General features: G+C 34.3%; 3 protein-coding genes and 1 long non-coding RNA gene across 6 annotated transcripts in view; 2 read left to right on the forward strand and 2 right to left on the reverse strand.

The window, feature by feature from the left end:
- LOC145733889 (uncharacterized) lies at positions 1 to 7,233 on the forward strand. Its single transcript, XR_014179292.1, has 2 exons — positions 1 to 136; positions 6,994 to 7,233. It is a non-coding gene; the product is annotated as an uncharacterized LOC145733889 (long non-coding RNA).
- On the reverse strand, positions 7,224 to 11,720 carry LOC145733855 (facilitated trehalose transporter Tret1-like). 3 transcript variants are annotated; one of them, XM_081986883.1, is made up of 5 exons: positions 11,589 to 11,720; positions 11,326 to 11,513; positions 8,599 to 8,801; positions 8,291 to 8,549; positions 7,224 to 8,235 (listed from the first exon to the last, which is right to left on the reverse strand). In XM_081986883.1, exons 1-5 carry the CDS (start codon positions 11,603 to 11,605, stop codon positions 7,427 to 7,429), a joined length of 1,476 nt encoding a protein of 491 aa, XP_081843009.1. In that variant the 5' UTR covers positions 11,606 to 11,720; the 3' UTR covers positions 7,224 to 7,426. The 3 variants fall into 3 exon arrangements, with proteins under 3 accessions (XP_081843009.1, XP_081843010.1, XP_081843007.1); XM_081986884.1 differs by having other exon boundaries at positions 11,574 to 11,709; XM_081986881.1 differs by lacking the exon at positions 11,589 to 11,720 and having other exon boundaries at positions 11,326 to 11,539.
- The window catches only part of LOC145733854 (facilitated trehalose transporter Tret1-like), a 4,853-nt gene continuing 1,329 nt past the window's right edge, over positions 11,597 to 15,120 (reverse strand). The window contains exons 4-5 of the mRNA XM_081986880.1: positions 12,683 to 12,941; positions 11,597 to 12,633 (exon numbers count right to left, since the gene is read on the reverse strand). Of these exons, the coding sequence (XP_081843006.1) occupies positions 11,801 to 12,633; positions 12,683 to 12,941 (1,092 nt within the window). The 3' untranslated portion in view covers positions 11,597 to 11,800. The remainder of the gene's footprint in view (positions 12,634 to 12,682; positions 12,942 to 15,120) is intronic.
- LOC145733847 (apyrase) overlaps positions 14,158 to 15,120 on the forward strand; it is a 7,845-nt gene continuing 6,882 nt past the window's right edge. The window contains exons 1-3 of the mRNA XM_081986871.1: positions 14,158 to 14,562; positions 14,621 to 14,779; positions 14,833 to 15,020. Coding sequence (XP_081842997.1) covers positions 14,757 to 14,779; positions 14,833 to 15,020 — 211 coding nt within the window. The 5' untranslated portion in view covers positions 14,158 to 14,562; positions 14,621 to 14,756. The remainder of the gene's footprint in view (positions 14,563 to 14,620; positions 14,780 to 14,832; positions 15,021 to 15,120) is intronic.

Consider the following 15,120-nt stretch of genomic DNA (forward strand, 5'->3'; position numbering starts at 1 on the left):
CTGGGGCCGTAGTTTTAAGGAGCTCCTGAGAATCTCGCCATGAGAGTGGTGTATTGCGGGTTGCCTGAGAGGTCCGGACCAGTAGAAGAGAATCAAAAAGCATGCGTATTGGCCATACTGGAATAATTCGACATAGGTAAGATATTTCGTTACCGTGTTTGTAAAATTAAATAGTTGGTTTTCATTTACACTTCATAATCTATTAACAGTATTGCACAACTGCACCACAAATAATAAATACCACTTAGACAAAAATGACAATAACAAAAAAGTTGTATAGCGGTGTTGCCAGCTTTACTAATTTTGTTTGTTTTTATTACTTTAATTTTATACAAAAAAGTTTGTTTAATGTTTTGTATCATGTCCACAGTAGTTGCAGCCCTCACATATCGTTGAAACCAATTAAAATCATGCAAACATAATTTTATTTATGGTAATACTGGCAACACTGTATATCTCTCATGTTTGAAGTTTAAAAATATCGGACATCTCAAATGTGAGAAGAGAGTCCTATTAATGCATGATTTTTCAATTGTTTTACTTTAATGCACGATTTTATCAAAGGCAACCAAATAGGTCTCATAGTATAGTTCCATTCTACTTTATTTGTATTAAACAGAGAGAAATAGACGCATATTATTCAGTTGACATCCACCATTAACGACAGAACCAACTGTCACTGTCATTGTCAAGGGTGCCTATGATTTCTATGTGCCTATGAATTAGTTTTTTTCAAACTTAGAATAATAAACATTTATTATAAACTACAGTCGACAGAAAAATGTTGTAACCAAACCATTTTCGATTATTAATGGCTTTAATTAATACACTCGTAGGTTAAATAACTATTAACTAAACACTGTTGAAAATTTTTGAGAAATTCAATTGGTACACAAAAAAATACTGTTTTATCGCCTGGTTTGGTTATGGAGCTGTAATAGTCGTTAGACTTACTCTAGCAAGCTGGCACTATTACGATCCTTACCTGAAACAAAAAGAAAAGACACTGTATTCATTTTAACTTTGTTAGGTTAGAAATTATCAATGTGGGCTTGGTGATTGAATAAAGCAAGTTATAATTTTAATTAACTATGTTATACGCTCATAGTGTAGTTTTATCCTTTTTTATTGGCATGAAACAGAGAGAAATAGACACACATTCGTTTGTTCACAACCACCATTACCGACAGAACTAACTGTCATTGTCAAGGGTGCCTGCGATTTTGGTTTGCCGTGTCGCGACTTGATGCAACAGATTGACAGTGATTAACCTGAAAATTCAAATGGTGGTGGCTGAGCCGGTGTTTTTTGACATAACCTATTTATTTATGATTTCTACTGTGTAAATCATACCGCCAACCAGCCAATCACATTTGACCACTATTGCCAACCTAATTCACAATCGCTCATCCTAGTTTTTAAATAGCTGCACATACAACTCACTTTTTCTTTACAATGGCCACTGGTGTAGCTTTTTCTACCATACTTTCATCAAATTGCACATGTAGCCCAATATTAGCGAGTTTTAGCAATCTAATAACAAAATCAATATTAATCAATGAGTTTATTGAATTTTTAAGCTAACCAAATTTGCAATGTTGATATCATTATTGCACGTACCCTGCTTTGGTTGTTTCTGCATCATCAGTGTCTTGGTCGCTCTCTTCATCGTTCTTCATATCTTTTTCAGGCACTTGAAGTGAATTTTCTGCTTTGGCCATTTCCTACTATAGTACTTAAATTTATCGGTTTGATTATTCCCGTGAAACTCGTCAACTAGACTAGAGTCCGGTGGGATATTTTTTGTCTGAAAAAAAACGTCCTTGCACGCGTATAACCTAAATGAGATTAAAAGCTTTAATTCTCGTCGAATCCTGTTATAAAATGACAAATAATGCTCATCAATATTCTGCGGAGGCTCCGAGGGGGTAATCTCATTATATTTTGTAATCTAACGAGCCGTGGCACTTTCAACCCTAAGCTATTTTTGGGTTTTAATCGCGTTTCGAAAATAATTACTCTTAGTCCTTCGATCGGTGGCTCATTTATTACGTGCAATAGTTATTTACATTACTTATATATATATTTATTATTATTTTAAATCTTAATAAAGTCACGTGACCAAAAAAGAATCACACATCTTTTTTGCGAGAGCATTTGGCAACATGGCATCAGTGTGTTTTTTAAGGTTGACAAAGGACAGAAACATATTCATTGACAATTGACATTGACAGTGCTTCAGTTGTTTACTGATTTGACAAGAGTGAGGTTAAGCGGGAAAAAAGCAATATACATACAAGAGCGGAAAAATTACATCAGTTAATACTTTACTTGAATTGTGCAGGCTGGTGTTGGTAGTGATTCTGGACTGGGTGTGTTATTTTCTTGATGGGAAACCTACAAAGTAAGGTAAGCAGCAAACTTTCTGTATGTCACATGAAACAGCTCATAACAGCCGCAAAATCAGCCACCTTGAATCGCTCTCACTGAATTGTTTAGACATTTTCTTTTGAAAATATCAAAATATGAAAAACACAAAATAATAACCTAATCGATAAATTTACGTTGCAACGGGAAAAGTTCCCAGAAATTGTCAACAAACGCCAAACAACCAAAAGTATAAATTTTGTATACGCAGCACGGCAAACCGAAATCATAGGCACCCTTGACAATGACAGTGACGTTCTGCCGGTAATGGTGGATGTCTACTAAATAATGTGCGTCTATTTCTCTCTGTTTAATACAAATAAAGAAGGATTGACTACTATTGAACCAGACTAAGAGCGTATTTGGTTGCCTATGATAAAATGGTGCATTAGAATAGAACATGCATTAATGGGACGATTTTGCATTCGTTATCGTCCATTAAAAAGGCTGTTAATACATGCTCGACAAAAAATATAAATTTGACGATTGAAAATAGTCACGTGACGGTTTTAACCTCAAAAAAAAATCACGTGACTTTTAAAATTTAATTTGTTGATTCAAAAAAATCGCGACCCTTTAAATAATATTTTGACATTTAAACAGTCACGTGACCTTCTGGATTTCGTTTTCATGTTAAAAACTGAACTTTTTTTAAAGTAGGTCATTTTGGTAAGAAATTTTCTCCTCTACAAGATTGTATTAAGGTGTTTTAGCATTCAAGGGCCTCCTTAACGAGTTTCAAGCCAAAAAGTGACAGGGTGCACCAAAATGCTTGTTTTTGAACATCCTGTCTATCCAAATGTTTTCATTTTCACTGGACAAACATTATTGGAAAATTGAGTATTCTCAGGTTTAACGTAGGTATAGTACAAGGGTAGTTTCATTAAAGTTCTCACAGTCCAGCAGACTAAATTGGTATAATCCATATATTCCACTGGTTAAATATCCAGATCAAATCTGCGCTATCCTAATTTGCGTTGCTATCAAGCTGGGGCGGAAGATAAGCAAACCCACACTACAACAATTATTCGTGTTTGGTTAGGTAATAAAACAAAACCCATCGCATGAACCCTACAATTTTAAAATCGCTCATGTCGTATTGTATCTTTTTTTGAAAAATCCGAACGAACCGAGCAAAGGAAAAATACGGGCAATTACTCAGAGTAAGCTTAACCTGGAAAGTTCCGAGCCGGAGTCTGGGTTAGGTAATACGAGACCATTAATTAAGGTGAGTAGATTATTTTTCAAATTATCCGCATTTTCTAATTACTTGACTTTGCTAAAAATATGATATTATAAGGAAAACGGACGTACACGTAACATTGTTACTTTACTCTTAAATGTAATTTTAGTTTCATGTTGTAAATCAAAATTTACCTTCTGGAGTCTCGTCTTCGATGAGCAGTAAGACGAACCGGATTTTCGGGAACAGAAATCACCTTTGCATCTTTACTTTTAGAACCATTCATGCTGCAAGCAAAATAATCAAATTAAAAGCTAATTAGCCAAAAACTAAAATTTTTATTGTTGCACACATATGGGTTACATGTTATAAAGCTGTTGTCAGTAGGTTCGGTAAGTAAGCAAATATATTTTTTAATAACAATAAAGAAATACTGCCTAACCTACTTACGTAGAAAGCCACTTTTAAGCCAGCAGGGAACCAACTGTTTCAGTAGCGTAAAAGTACCGTTGAATGCTTGTTGGTATTTACAATAAGTTTAAGGGGCTACCTACAGTGTATTGTTTCGTTGTTAGTAACAGTCCTTTTGTATTCTTTAACAAGTTTTAGCAAGAGATTATTTGATTTGATTGGAATGAATTTAACGAAAAGTTGGCAAGCATTTGCAAAAATGTTCAATTTCTCTACACAAACGTGGTCCCATCTTAATGGCCCTGACAAGACGAGTAAACATCCATAATAGACCGCATCCATTCCTCAAAGGGCGGATAGATGCATTCCGTACGTGATGTCACTGGTTTGGTCGCAGGAAATTAGATTTTTCAAACGAAGAAGGATACGGCAATATCGCTCTTGCTCGACTTCTTTTGTCAAAGATTAACATGGCCGTAATTTGAAACGCGTAAAACGAGGTTTCGGAACATTTTATTCGATCGGGACAAATTACATCGAAAATACGGTAAATACGATACCTACCTAAAGGTACAATACCATAGACGGACGGAAAACGAGATAGAACGGACAGAGAAACGTAGGTAATTGCATGCGCGGGAGAAAGACAGAAAACGAAAAAAATATCAAGTAGGCCATATTTTCAGCGCGCTGTTGCCAAACGCCGTAAGTATTCAATACCCTCGACAAACTTACTTACAGCGTTTGGCAACAGCGCGCTAAAAATATGGCCAACTTGATATTTTTTTTGTTTTCTGTCTTAGTCCCGCGCATGCAATAATGTACGTTTCTCTGTCCGTTACACGGTTTTCCTATGGTCGCTTTTGGATTTACCACACCTGTATAATTTTTTCCTTAATTCGTTTGACTGTCAAAAATCATTCAGTTTAATTGATTCGTTTAGGAAAATGTAATATTTAAACTCCAACCTGTTGTAACATGCAATGTGTACGATTTGCGCAAAAACACGTCATTTGACAGATTTTTTCATGATTTTTTTTTTCTTTTTGTTCTTAATTTAGTTTTTTGTGCTTATTTGCTGCTATTTTTTGTATGGTTTTATTTTGTACAGGTTAATTTTGAATTACAATAGCTATATTGAGATATTGAAGGCTTCTGAGAGACAAAAACATACCAATTATCTATTGCAAAATGGGTAAGTATCAGTTTACAAATTTAAACTGACCTAATAATTTCCAAATGTTCCTGAAGTAGTTTAAAAAAATGTAAAAACATTCCAAAAAACTATAAAACTATAGAAGCTCCAACATGCCTTGCAAAAGCTTACAAAACAGCCTAGAAGCTTCCAAATGCTTCTCAACTTATTTATAGAAGCTCTCAAAGGATTTCAAGACAGTCTAAAAGCTTCCATATGTTTCTAGAACCATTTACAAGGTCTCAAATTTCTTAAAAGCAGTCCAGAACAATGCTCCTAAAGTAGTCTGAAAAAAATTCAAAACACTACAGCAACTCCAAAATCAAGAAGCTTTCAAAAGCTTTTAGAACAGTCTAAAAGATTCCAAATGCTCTTCAACTAGTCTAGAAGTTCCCAAATAATATCAAAACAGTCTAGAATCCTCCAAAAAATTCTAGAACCGTCTAAGAGTTTCCAAATGCTTCTAAAGCATTCCAGAAACTTTAATATGTTCCTTAAACTGTCCAAAAACCTTCCAAATACTCCTCAAATAGTTTAAAAAGGTTTTAAAACACTACGGGAACTCCAAAATGCTTCCTAAGCAATTGAAAGCCTTCCATAACGGTCTAAATGTGTCCAAATGTTCTTCAACTAGTCTAAAAGCTTCCAAAGGATATCAAAACAGTCTAGAAGCCTCCAAAAAATTCTAGAACAGTCTAAGAGTTTCCAAACGCCTCTAAAGCATTCCAGAAGCTTTAATATGTTCCTTAAACTGTTCAAAAACCCTCCAAATACTCCTCAAGTAGTTTAAAAAGGTTTTAAAACACTACGGAAACTCCAAAATGTTTCCCAAGCAATTGAAAGCTTTCCGAAACGGTCTAAATGTTTCCTGATGCTTTCAACTAATCTAGAAGCTTCCAAAGGATATCAAAACAGTCTAGAAGCTTCCAAAAAAGAGTCTAAGAGTTTCCAAATGCCTCTAAAGCATTCCAGAGGCTTCAATATGCTCTTGAAACTGTCCAAAAACCTTCCAAATGCTCCTCAAGTAGTTAAAAAAAAAATTTGAAATTTTTCAAACAGTCTAAAATCTTCCAAATGCTTCTAAAGCAGTTTAACTCAAAAAAAGTAAAAAATTTTGCTGATCGGAAAGAGTTTTGTGCTTTTTTGAGTAATACAATTTAGCTTTTTAAGGGCTTTTTTTCACAATTTTAATGCTTTTTAATCCGGACTTTACTTATAATCAAATGCATCTCCTTAGTTTACAAAATTCAGTGTTGATTGGTAATATTATAAATGGGAATTTCAGAGTTTACTTAATAAGTAACAAAAATAATCGCGATAAAAGATTATTTAAACCAAGAAGACAAATTCGGCACATTGGCTAATAAAAGACCGCATTTTTAAACAACCAATTAAATAACTAATTGGTTATAAACATCTGGTCCGCATTATTCTATTTTCGGTCACTTTATTATTAACTCGCCTATTAAAATATCTATTTTTGCTCTTCGTGTGTTTATTCTGGACTACTCAAAACATGAAATTTCTTATTTAATTGATCACACTTACCCATATCGTTTGCATTTTCTCCATAAAAACATGTAGGAAATTTTGATTTAGAATGCCATTAATCGGTTTCTGAAAAATGCATTAATTGGACACACATAATGACTGTAACACTAAAAACACACAATGTTCAAAGGGTGTTTTCCCCTGTTTACTTATACGAAAAGCGTCACATCACAATTTAGAAACCGAGAGGTACATTAAACTCACGAACGCCAATGACCTTTCACAGACATAGCCCAGCCGTTTCCTCCTGCTCGTCCTGGTCTATTTAAACTGGAAAATTGCACCAGGAAGTGAATTTTACGACGTGATTTGCCTTTTAGCCCGTTAAAAAACTGCAGTAAATTTGTCTCATTGAAAATCGTGTTTACTGTAAGGTTAAGTCGCGGCACTGGTATATTTAGCCGGAGGAAAACCTCGTAAGTGTGTATCGGCGTGCCAAAAATAAACAAACCTGGATTACTACAAATGTAACTTTTATTTATGATGCTTGTTTTAATTTACCATAAGCAGGATTAGCGCAATCTATCTAAAGTTTGAGACGCTAAAACTCCACTATGAGTAAGTTAATTGTTTATTGCTTAGGTTCAATCATTGTTGTCGCATATACAAGGTGAAACAAGAATGACAAAAACATACAGGACAGACCAAATCAAAATCTGCTACTTAATAATAACTATTTTATTGTCTAATTTAGTTCCGTTATTGTAATGCTGAGCAATATCGTGTAAGGGTTTTCCTTCCGTTTCGGGTAGTAAAAAGTACAAAAGAACCAAACCGCAAATTGCCACTCCACTGTAAAACCAAAACACCCCCGGTAACGTCAAAAAGTTGACTAAATTCAAGAAAGTTTTATTCGCCACAAATCCAACCATGTAGCCTGTCGCAGCTGAAATTCCTGTACCAACATCCCTAATATCGTTATAATAAATTTCCCCCATTAAAATCCATGGAAGTGAATTTATCAAAAGGTAGTTGAAAAATCCTACAGTTACCACACAGACTAGAGGAATCCAGTTGGTTCCTATAGTCGTGGTACCATCAGCCAGATCAGAGCTAATGTAATAAATGTTATTCATAAAACTGTAAATTCCTACTAGTAGAAAACTGGTGAAAATCACACTCAAACAAACAAAACTCAGTTTTCTTTTACCTAAATGTTGCACAGCAATACTACATGTAATAGTTCCTAGCAGATTTACGGTCCCAGTTATTATTGTAGCATAATAGGAACTAATAGGAACCTGTAAGGTGGTGAAAATGGTTACAGCGTAGGCGGTAATTGGGGTAATACCAAAGTGGCATATAACAAAAATTAAAAAAATCAGCAGATAAGGTTTCACAAATCGGGCCTGAACAAAAGGTTTCCATATCTGTTTGGAACTTAATTCCTTTTTGAGGTTCAACTCTTCGGTTAAATGTTTCTGGATTTCCGAAAATTCCTTCTCCACATCATCGCACGTAACCCAACCTAAAATTTAACATTTTTAACTTTTTAACTTCTAGATCACTTTTATGATAACAACCTCTAAACCAAGCTAAACTGTTTCGGGCCTGGTCTACCTTATTTTTGGTTAACAACCAATACGGGGTTTCCGGTATTAAAAGCAAAATAAAAAAACTGACTAAAGGTGCTACAGCAAAAATCAAAGCTACTGTTCTCCAGACCAAAAATGTCCCGGCAATAAAAGAGAACAATATTCCAATACAAATAAATAACGTTGAAGTGGATGACAGAGATCCTCTCAGTTTCGGTTCGGCCACCTCAGCTGCATAACTCAAAGCCTGCAATTTTATGTTAGTTTGCAGTTTCTGCACTAAAAGTGAAACTTACAGGTGATTCCGATAATCCTCCTGAGATTCCAGTCAACGCTAGTGCTAAAAATAGGTACCAGGCTTTCGAAGACCAATGGATTAATAGGAAAGCTGCCAGAAATGGTACACAAACTAGTAACAATGATAGTTTTCTTCCTAGTTTCTGGGCCAGCAGGCCAGACAGCACACAACCAAGAGGTACACTTAAATTACTCAATGACGCTGAAAATATGTTTAATACACAGGGTGGTTCAGTTTTAAGTGTCAATAATTCACCATTTGATAGCCAATCAAAAAATAAGTTGACTTGCATTGTGTCATTTTTCTGAAAAAACGTTTTCTAAGGAAGATACAGTCCTCTAAAATCGTTTTATAGTTTAAAACTGAACATTCAAGACTTGTGAAAGTCCAAATTTGTACTGAATAGTCTAAAAACTTTTTTACTACTATTAATAGTCTTATGATTCGCTGTCTCAGACTGCCATCCTGGTTGAGTGTCTGAAACTGGCATTCAAGAACTAAAAAAAGTCCGGAAATCAAGACAAAGATTGTATTGTGCATGAAACTCATTTTTTACTGCTAAAAATAATATAAAAGTTGACTTTTAATGCTACAACTGACTTTACTAGGACTAAAGAGAGTCCAAAAGTATATTTTCAAGACTTTAATTGGTGTACAACTCAATTTTCTGGACTGGACAACAAGTCTAGAAGTAAATTAAATTTTCGCACATTTTATTTCTAAAAATTAGTTCTCAAGACTATTATTGTAGCATTTGGTACCAAAATTTTTTACTTTTATTACTGAAGAAACTTGACTTTTGGAAATAGTCTTAAACTCGATTTTTCAGTCTTAAAAAGAGTCTGAATTTCTTAGAGATGCTACAATTTATTGCACCTATGAGTGTAGAAGTCAATTTAATAGTGAAGAAGCTTGAAATAACATTTTCAAGACTATGGTCAGTGGACACACTGGCTTTTAGGCTGGATAAGTCAAAAAATTTGTAAAGATAGTCTTGAAACTCGATTTAAGGCACTGAAAACAGCCTTAAAACACTAAAAACAGTCTAGTTTATTAAGAAAAACACCCGATTTTTTAGCACTGAGGTGTCTAGAAGTCGATTTAATAGTGACAAAGCTTCGAATGCCATTTTAAGTCTATGAAGAATGTAAAAATTGTTTTTTAAGTTTGCTATGTCAATAACTTGGTGAAGATAGTCTTGAAACTCGATTTTCCAAGCTGAAAGCAGTTTTGAAGCACTAAAAATAGTCGAGAATTCGAAGAAAATGAAAAACAAAGTAAAAAGCACGAAACGTTCGTTTTCAAGACAATTTTCATGAATCTAATGTGAATGTCCTGCATCTAAGACTATTTTCAAGACTAAAATATTGAAATTTGTCTTAAAATTATGAAAACTTACTTCAAATGCAAATTTTAAGCTTCTGATGTCACTTTTCATTAGTTCAGTCACATTTTGGGGTTCAAGTAAATTTTTAAGGTTTAAATGTATGAATTTGTAGTAACAAATTCTTGAAAAAGTAGTTTTTATGTCTACAAGTCAATTTTTAGTATTAAAGTCTCTCGATTTGCATGAAAACTGGTTACAAACACAATTTTTAAGCTTCTGAAATGTTTATCTTTTCTAATTCAATTTTCAAAACTAAAGTCTTTTAGTTTGTCTGGTAACTATGAAAACTGGCTACAATAATATTTTTTAAACTTCTTAAGTAAATTTTCCGATTCCAATACAATTCTTAAGTTGGGTTGGGTTAGTTTTGGGTCTTTGACCGTAATAACGTGTAATAAAGTGTTTGTTCCAAATTTGATCAATATTGCTTCAACGGTCTGACAGTTATGACAAAAAAAACGATTTTTTAAACAGAAATTTGAAGGACTGTATTTTCCTTAGGAAGCACTTTTCAGGAAAATGACATAATGAATGTCAACTTATTTTTTAATCGGCTATGGATTGGTGAATTATTGACATTTAAAACTGGACCACCCTGTATTAAAGATCAGAATAAAATGTCACTATCAATTTTACAAAATCTATGTAACCCTAACCTAAGAACTTCAAAGATTACAAAAAGGTAATTTAGATGGAAGTTAATAAACAAGTGAGTTGAGTACAGATGTCACCAGATGTTGTACAACAACTAACGCTTTTCTACTCGCGTGCAGAATTTGAAACTTTTTCGCACGCGTATGAGTGCAGAAAGTTTGACTTTTCCGCACTAGTGCAGAAAAAACTTTTTTTTGCTATTATTTTTTAATTCAAATTCAATGCAACATACTACCAAAACGGCGTCACGTGACTTACCTACGCCGTCAGTGAGGTTATCGAATTTATCATAGCTAATTAACTTAGTTCGTGAAACTCATTAATAATAATTGAAAATGCCGTTATGTTTAGTAATGGAATGGGAGATTTTTAATACAAATAACTGAGTTATTCAATGCTAAAAACAGATTGTACTGAATTTGACAGTTTCCACTTTAACAGTTTATAACTGGGTAATTTTGACAGTTACATGGTGGTTTAATATATCAATTTAAATCCCTTGACCACTTCGAATAATGAAATGTATAGGTCAATGGTTCAGTAATATCTTATCTTGTTCCACTGTTTGTGACACTTTGTTTTGACCCACTCTGTTGTAAATTTCATCTAATGATATTACCAAAATTAAATCACTTATTATTAATTTGATTTAAAATTATACTATTATTAACATAATACACTTACCTATCCAGGAAATCCCTTCCTCATCCAGTACAATACTTTCATTCGGATCAGTACCTGACAGGTTCGGAATCAAAATGGTGGGCAGACCAATGGATATTCCGTAAACGAACAACACAGAATTTTTTATAATCACAGCGATTATTTGAGGCATATACCTCCTGAATTTGGAGGTTGACGAAATATCAATTCTAAAACAAATTACGTTTAACCCCATTATCACAGTCAGAATTACTGCACAAATTAAGAACAACCAAAAAAATTACCCGTTAACTTCACTCATGTTTCATTTATTTATGAAACAATAATAATATAAAATTAGCCAAGTACACAACAATCTAGGAGACACTCGAACATTTTAAATGATAAACTTAAACTGTTTTAAATTAGCAGTCTTTATCAGTTATTACTAGTTCGTAAAGATTTATATACTGATTTTTGTATTTTCCACAAACTGACTCAATATGTACAAAAACTTTTACGCAACAACCTTATTACTAGATGGTGGTACTTTACCTACAGCATTGCTCAACCTCTTACCACCATTGTAGTGTTCTGCAATCAAATACAATGGTTTTCCTTCCGTTTCCGGTAATAACAAATATAGTAACACCAAACCACAAATAGCTACGCCACTGTAAAACCAAAAAACCCCTGGCAGTGTCAAGAAATTAACCAAATTGAGGAAAGACTTATTTGCCAGGAATATGACTACGTAACCTAAAGCAGCCGTCACGCCAGTGCCGGCATCTCGAATTTCATTATAATAAATTTCCCCCATTAAAATCCAGGGTAGAGAGTTGATCAACATAAAGTTGCAAAAACCAGCGGTTATAATGAATGCCAAAGGTATCCAGTTGATTCTAGCGTCAATATTGCCATCTTTATTGGGATCAAGATGGTAAATGTTATTGAGGTAACCGTAAAGCCCCACAAACAGAAAACTCGCCGAAATACCAATCAAACAAACAAAACTTAATTTTCTTTTACCGAAATATTGCAGTACCATACTGCCGAATGACACACCGAGAGTGTTTGCGCACCAAAATATAATTAAGGCGTAATAAGGGCTAATTGGAATTTGAAGAGCTTCAAAAATGTTAACCGCATACACTGTAATCGGGGTGATACCAAAATGGCACAGAGCAAAAGTGAGTAAAACCAGCAACATTGGTTTCAAAAATCTCATTTCCATGAGAAGCTTCCAAGTATTTAGGGTGCAAAAATTGTTTTGCTGGATTGCCGACTCCTCCTCCAAGTGATTTAGAATCTCCCGGAATTCTCCCTCAACGTTTTCCACGCTAGTCCAACCTAAAACCAATTTTGAAAACTAGTTTTGCGCCATATAATCTGTCTAAACCTCTAAACCAAGCTAAACTTTTCTGAGCCTCTTCAAGTCTAGCTTTCCTAATTAACCAGTAAGGTGTTTCGGGAATAAAAATGATAATAATGAAACTGGCCAATGGTAGCAGAGCATAAAATAGGGCAACTGTTCTCCATGGCCAGAACGTTCCCACAATCATAGAAAACAAGATTCCAATGCAGATAAATAATGTTGAAGTTGATGATAAGGCTCCTCGTAGTTTTGGTTCTGACACTTCAGTAGCGTAACACAAAGCCTAGAATTGATTTCAGGTCAATTTAATATCAGGAAATATGGTCGAGGGCAATAATGGGAGCGATGCACGTCATCAGTGAGTTTGACGTTTTGAAAATGCATTCGTATTTCTTAGCGATTAGTAGCGCTCTCTTTCTAACACGCGCTTATTAACTGAACGCAATTCTGATACAAACCTGACCTTCTCGATCTCGGCGTTTAACGATTTGTGTGCGTTGTTGCCAGATTGCTTGACCGTTTGCTGTTTTTGTTTTTGTTGTTGATGACTTGCACAAATGATTTGACTAAAAACTGCTTACAGAGAGACAACTAATTTTAACAACTTGAGAATTTTGTGGATATATCGCATATTATTCAAGAGTTTTTACGGTTAATTGGCATTATTTATTGCAGTAGTTAATAGTTATTTAGTTCGTTAGTGTGTGTCTGTGTACATATTAATATTACTTATTATTTTGGTGTTTAAGTGAACGTGTTGAACGTAAACGAAATCACGGAGGTCCTTTTATCCCTTTGGCTTGCGGTGAGAGAAGTAAAACTAAAATTATTGCAATAGAGTATTTTTGTTTACCAACAGTATTTTTAGCCTCTAGCTGAAGCACTTGGGCTTGGTGTTTCTACAGTAAGTGCTATATCACAGAAAGTCAAGCAAGGCATTCCGTTAAGTTCACCAAAGAAAAGTCCAGGTAGGCCAGAGTCTATTAGGGACATTGCCAGTATTGATGTTGCAGCTATTCGCAACTCCATATATGAGATGTATGAACAAAGTAAGTTGTTTTGTTTATTTTATGTCCTGTTCATTAATGTTTTGGTAACACTTTTTTGTAGAAGAACACATAACCAGGGAAAGTATTTATGAAAAGTTAAGGAGTAAAGAAATTTTTGTTGGCAAATTAAAATCAAGTGCTTCATAAAATTGGGTTTAAGTGGTTAAGAGATTGCCCCGGAAGAGGATTAATGGAATTTCCTGATATAGCTTTTAAAAGAATTCAATTCTTACGCAGGTATGTAGAAATAAAGCAACAAAATCTCTATCAATTTGTTTTTACAGATGAGACATGGATATTCCAAAATGGGACCCCAGGCCATTCCTGGCAGGATGAAAGCAAACATAATGTGAAGAGCACCAGGGTAAGTGGCAAAAAGTTAGCTACAAGCAAAACTCTTTAAGTCAAAATTTAACTATATTTTTTTAGAAAATGCTTATCTTTTTGTTTTTAATTTTGCATGATACTAATCTTGATGCTTTTTGTCAGAATCCCATTTGGAAATTACGATTTATGTATTAGATGTTGAAACTAATGCTACTGGAACATTTAGATTCATTATTCTTCATGCGGGTAATGAAAATGGATTTATTCCGGGTGCTGAGCTTATATTTGCTTCAAAGAGCCAGTCTGGGGATTATCATGGTGAGATGAACCAGGAAAATTTTCTAAAATGGTTTTAAGATCAATTGATGCCAAGTTTAATCCAGCCTTCCGCTATTGTTTTGGATAATGCACCCTACCACAATGAATTAATCAAAAAAATTCCAAAAGTATTCAGGAATGGTTAAGAAGTGAGAACGTCAACTTTAACCCAGATGCCTTTAAAAATGAATTATTAGGACTGGTAAAGTGGTGAGATGTTGATAACCATTCATTCACCTGTTCAGTTGCTTAAATTAAGTATTTATAGGAACAAACCTCAGAAGCTATTCCTTATTGATCAGATAGCAGAGCAACATGGCCATACGATTCTTCGTTTACCCCCATATCACTGCATTTTCAATGCAATTGAACTGATATGGGGAGTGTCCAAAAACTACTATAATATGCATATTGGCAGGGATGGCAGGTAAAATTTGTCTAAAGTCTCTATGACTAGTTTTACCAGCTATGATGTTTCAGATCTATTGATAACTCTCTTAATATGTGGAAGGAAGCTTTAACAACCGTGACACCAGCCGTATGGAAAAATAGTATTCGTCATACAGAGGAAGAAATTATGAAATGGTACAATAGAGAGCAGGTTATGGACCGAGAAGAAATACAACCACTGATTATATGTGTAGACGACCAACAGGATGATTCAAGCAGTGAGGATAATTTTTCAGATTAATGTAACATTTCTATTTTTAGGTTATTAAGTAAATTGCACATGTATTTTAAAAATGCGTAAGTAAAAAAGAACGAAGA

This window comes from Ips typographus, linkage group LG9, assembly GCF_016097725.1.
Source record: "Ips typographus isolate SLU linkage group LG9, UJ_Ityp_2.0, whole genome shotgun sequence".
NCBI lineage: Eukaryota > Metazoa > Arthropoda > Insecta > Coleoptera > Curculionidae > Ips > Ips typographus.

Excerpts from the sequence above, each read along its gene's own strand:
- LOC145733855 (XM_081986881.1), bottom strand. The coding sequence starts at position 11,539 with ATGGGGTTAAACGTAATTTGTTTTAGAATTGATATTTCGTCAACCTCC. Across the intron at positions 8,802-11,325 it reads GGAAGGGATTTCCTGGATAG|CGTCATTGAGTAATTTAAGT; the intron begins GTAAGTGTATTA and ends ACATATTTTCAG. Across the intron at positions 8,550-8,598 it reads GAGGATTATCGGAATCACCT|GCTTTGAGTTATGCAGCTGA; the intron begins GTAAGTTTCACT and ends ATAAAATTGCAG.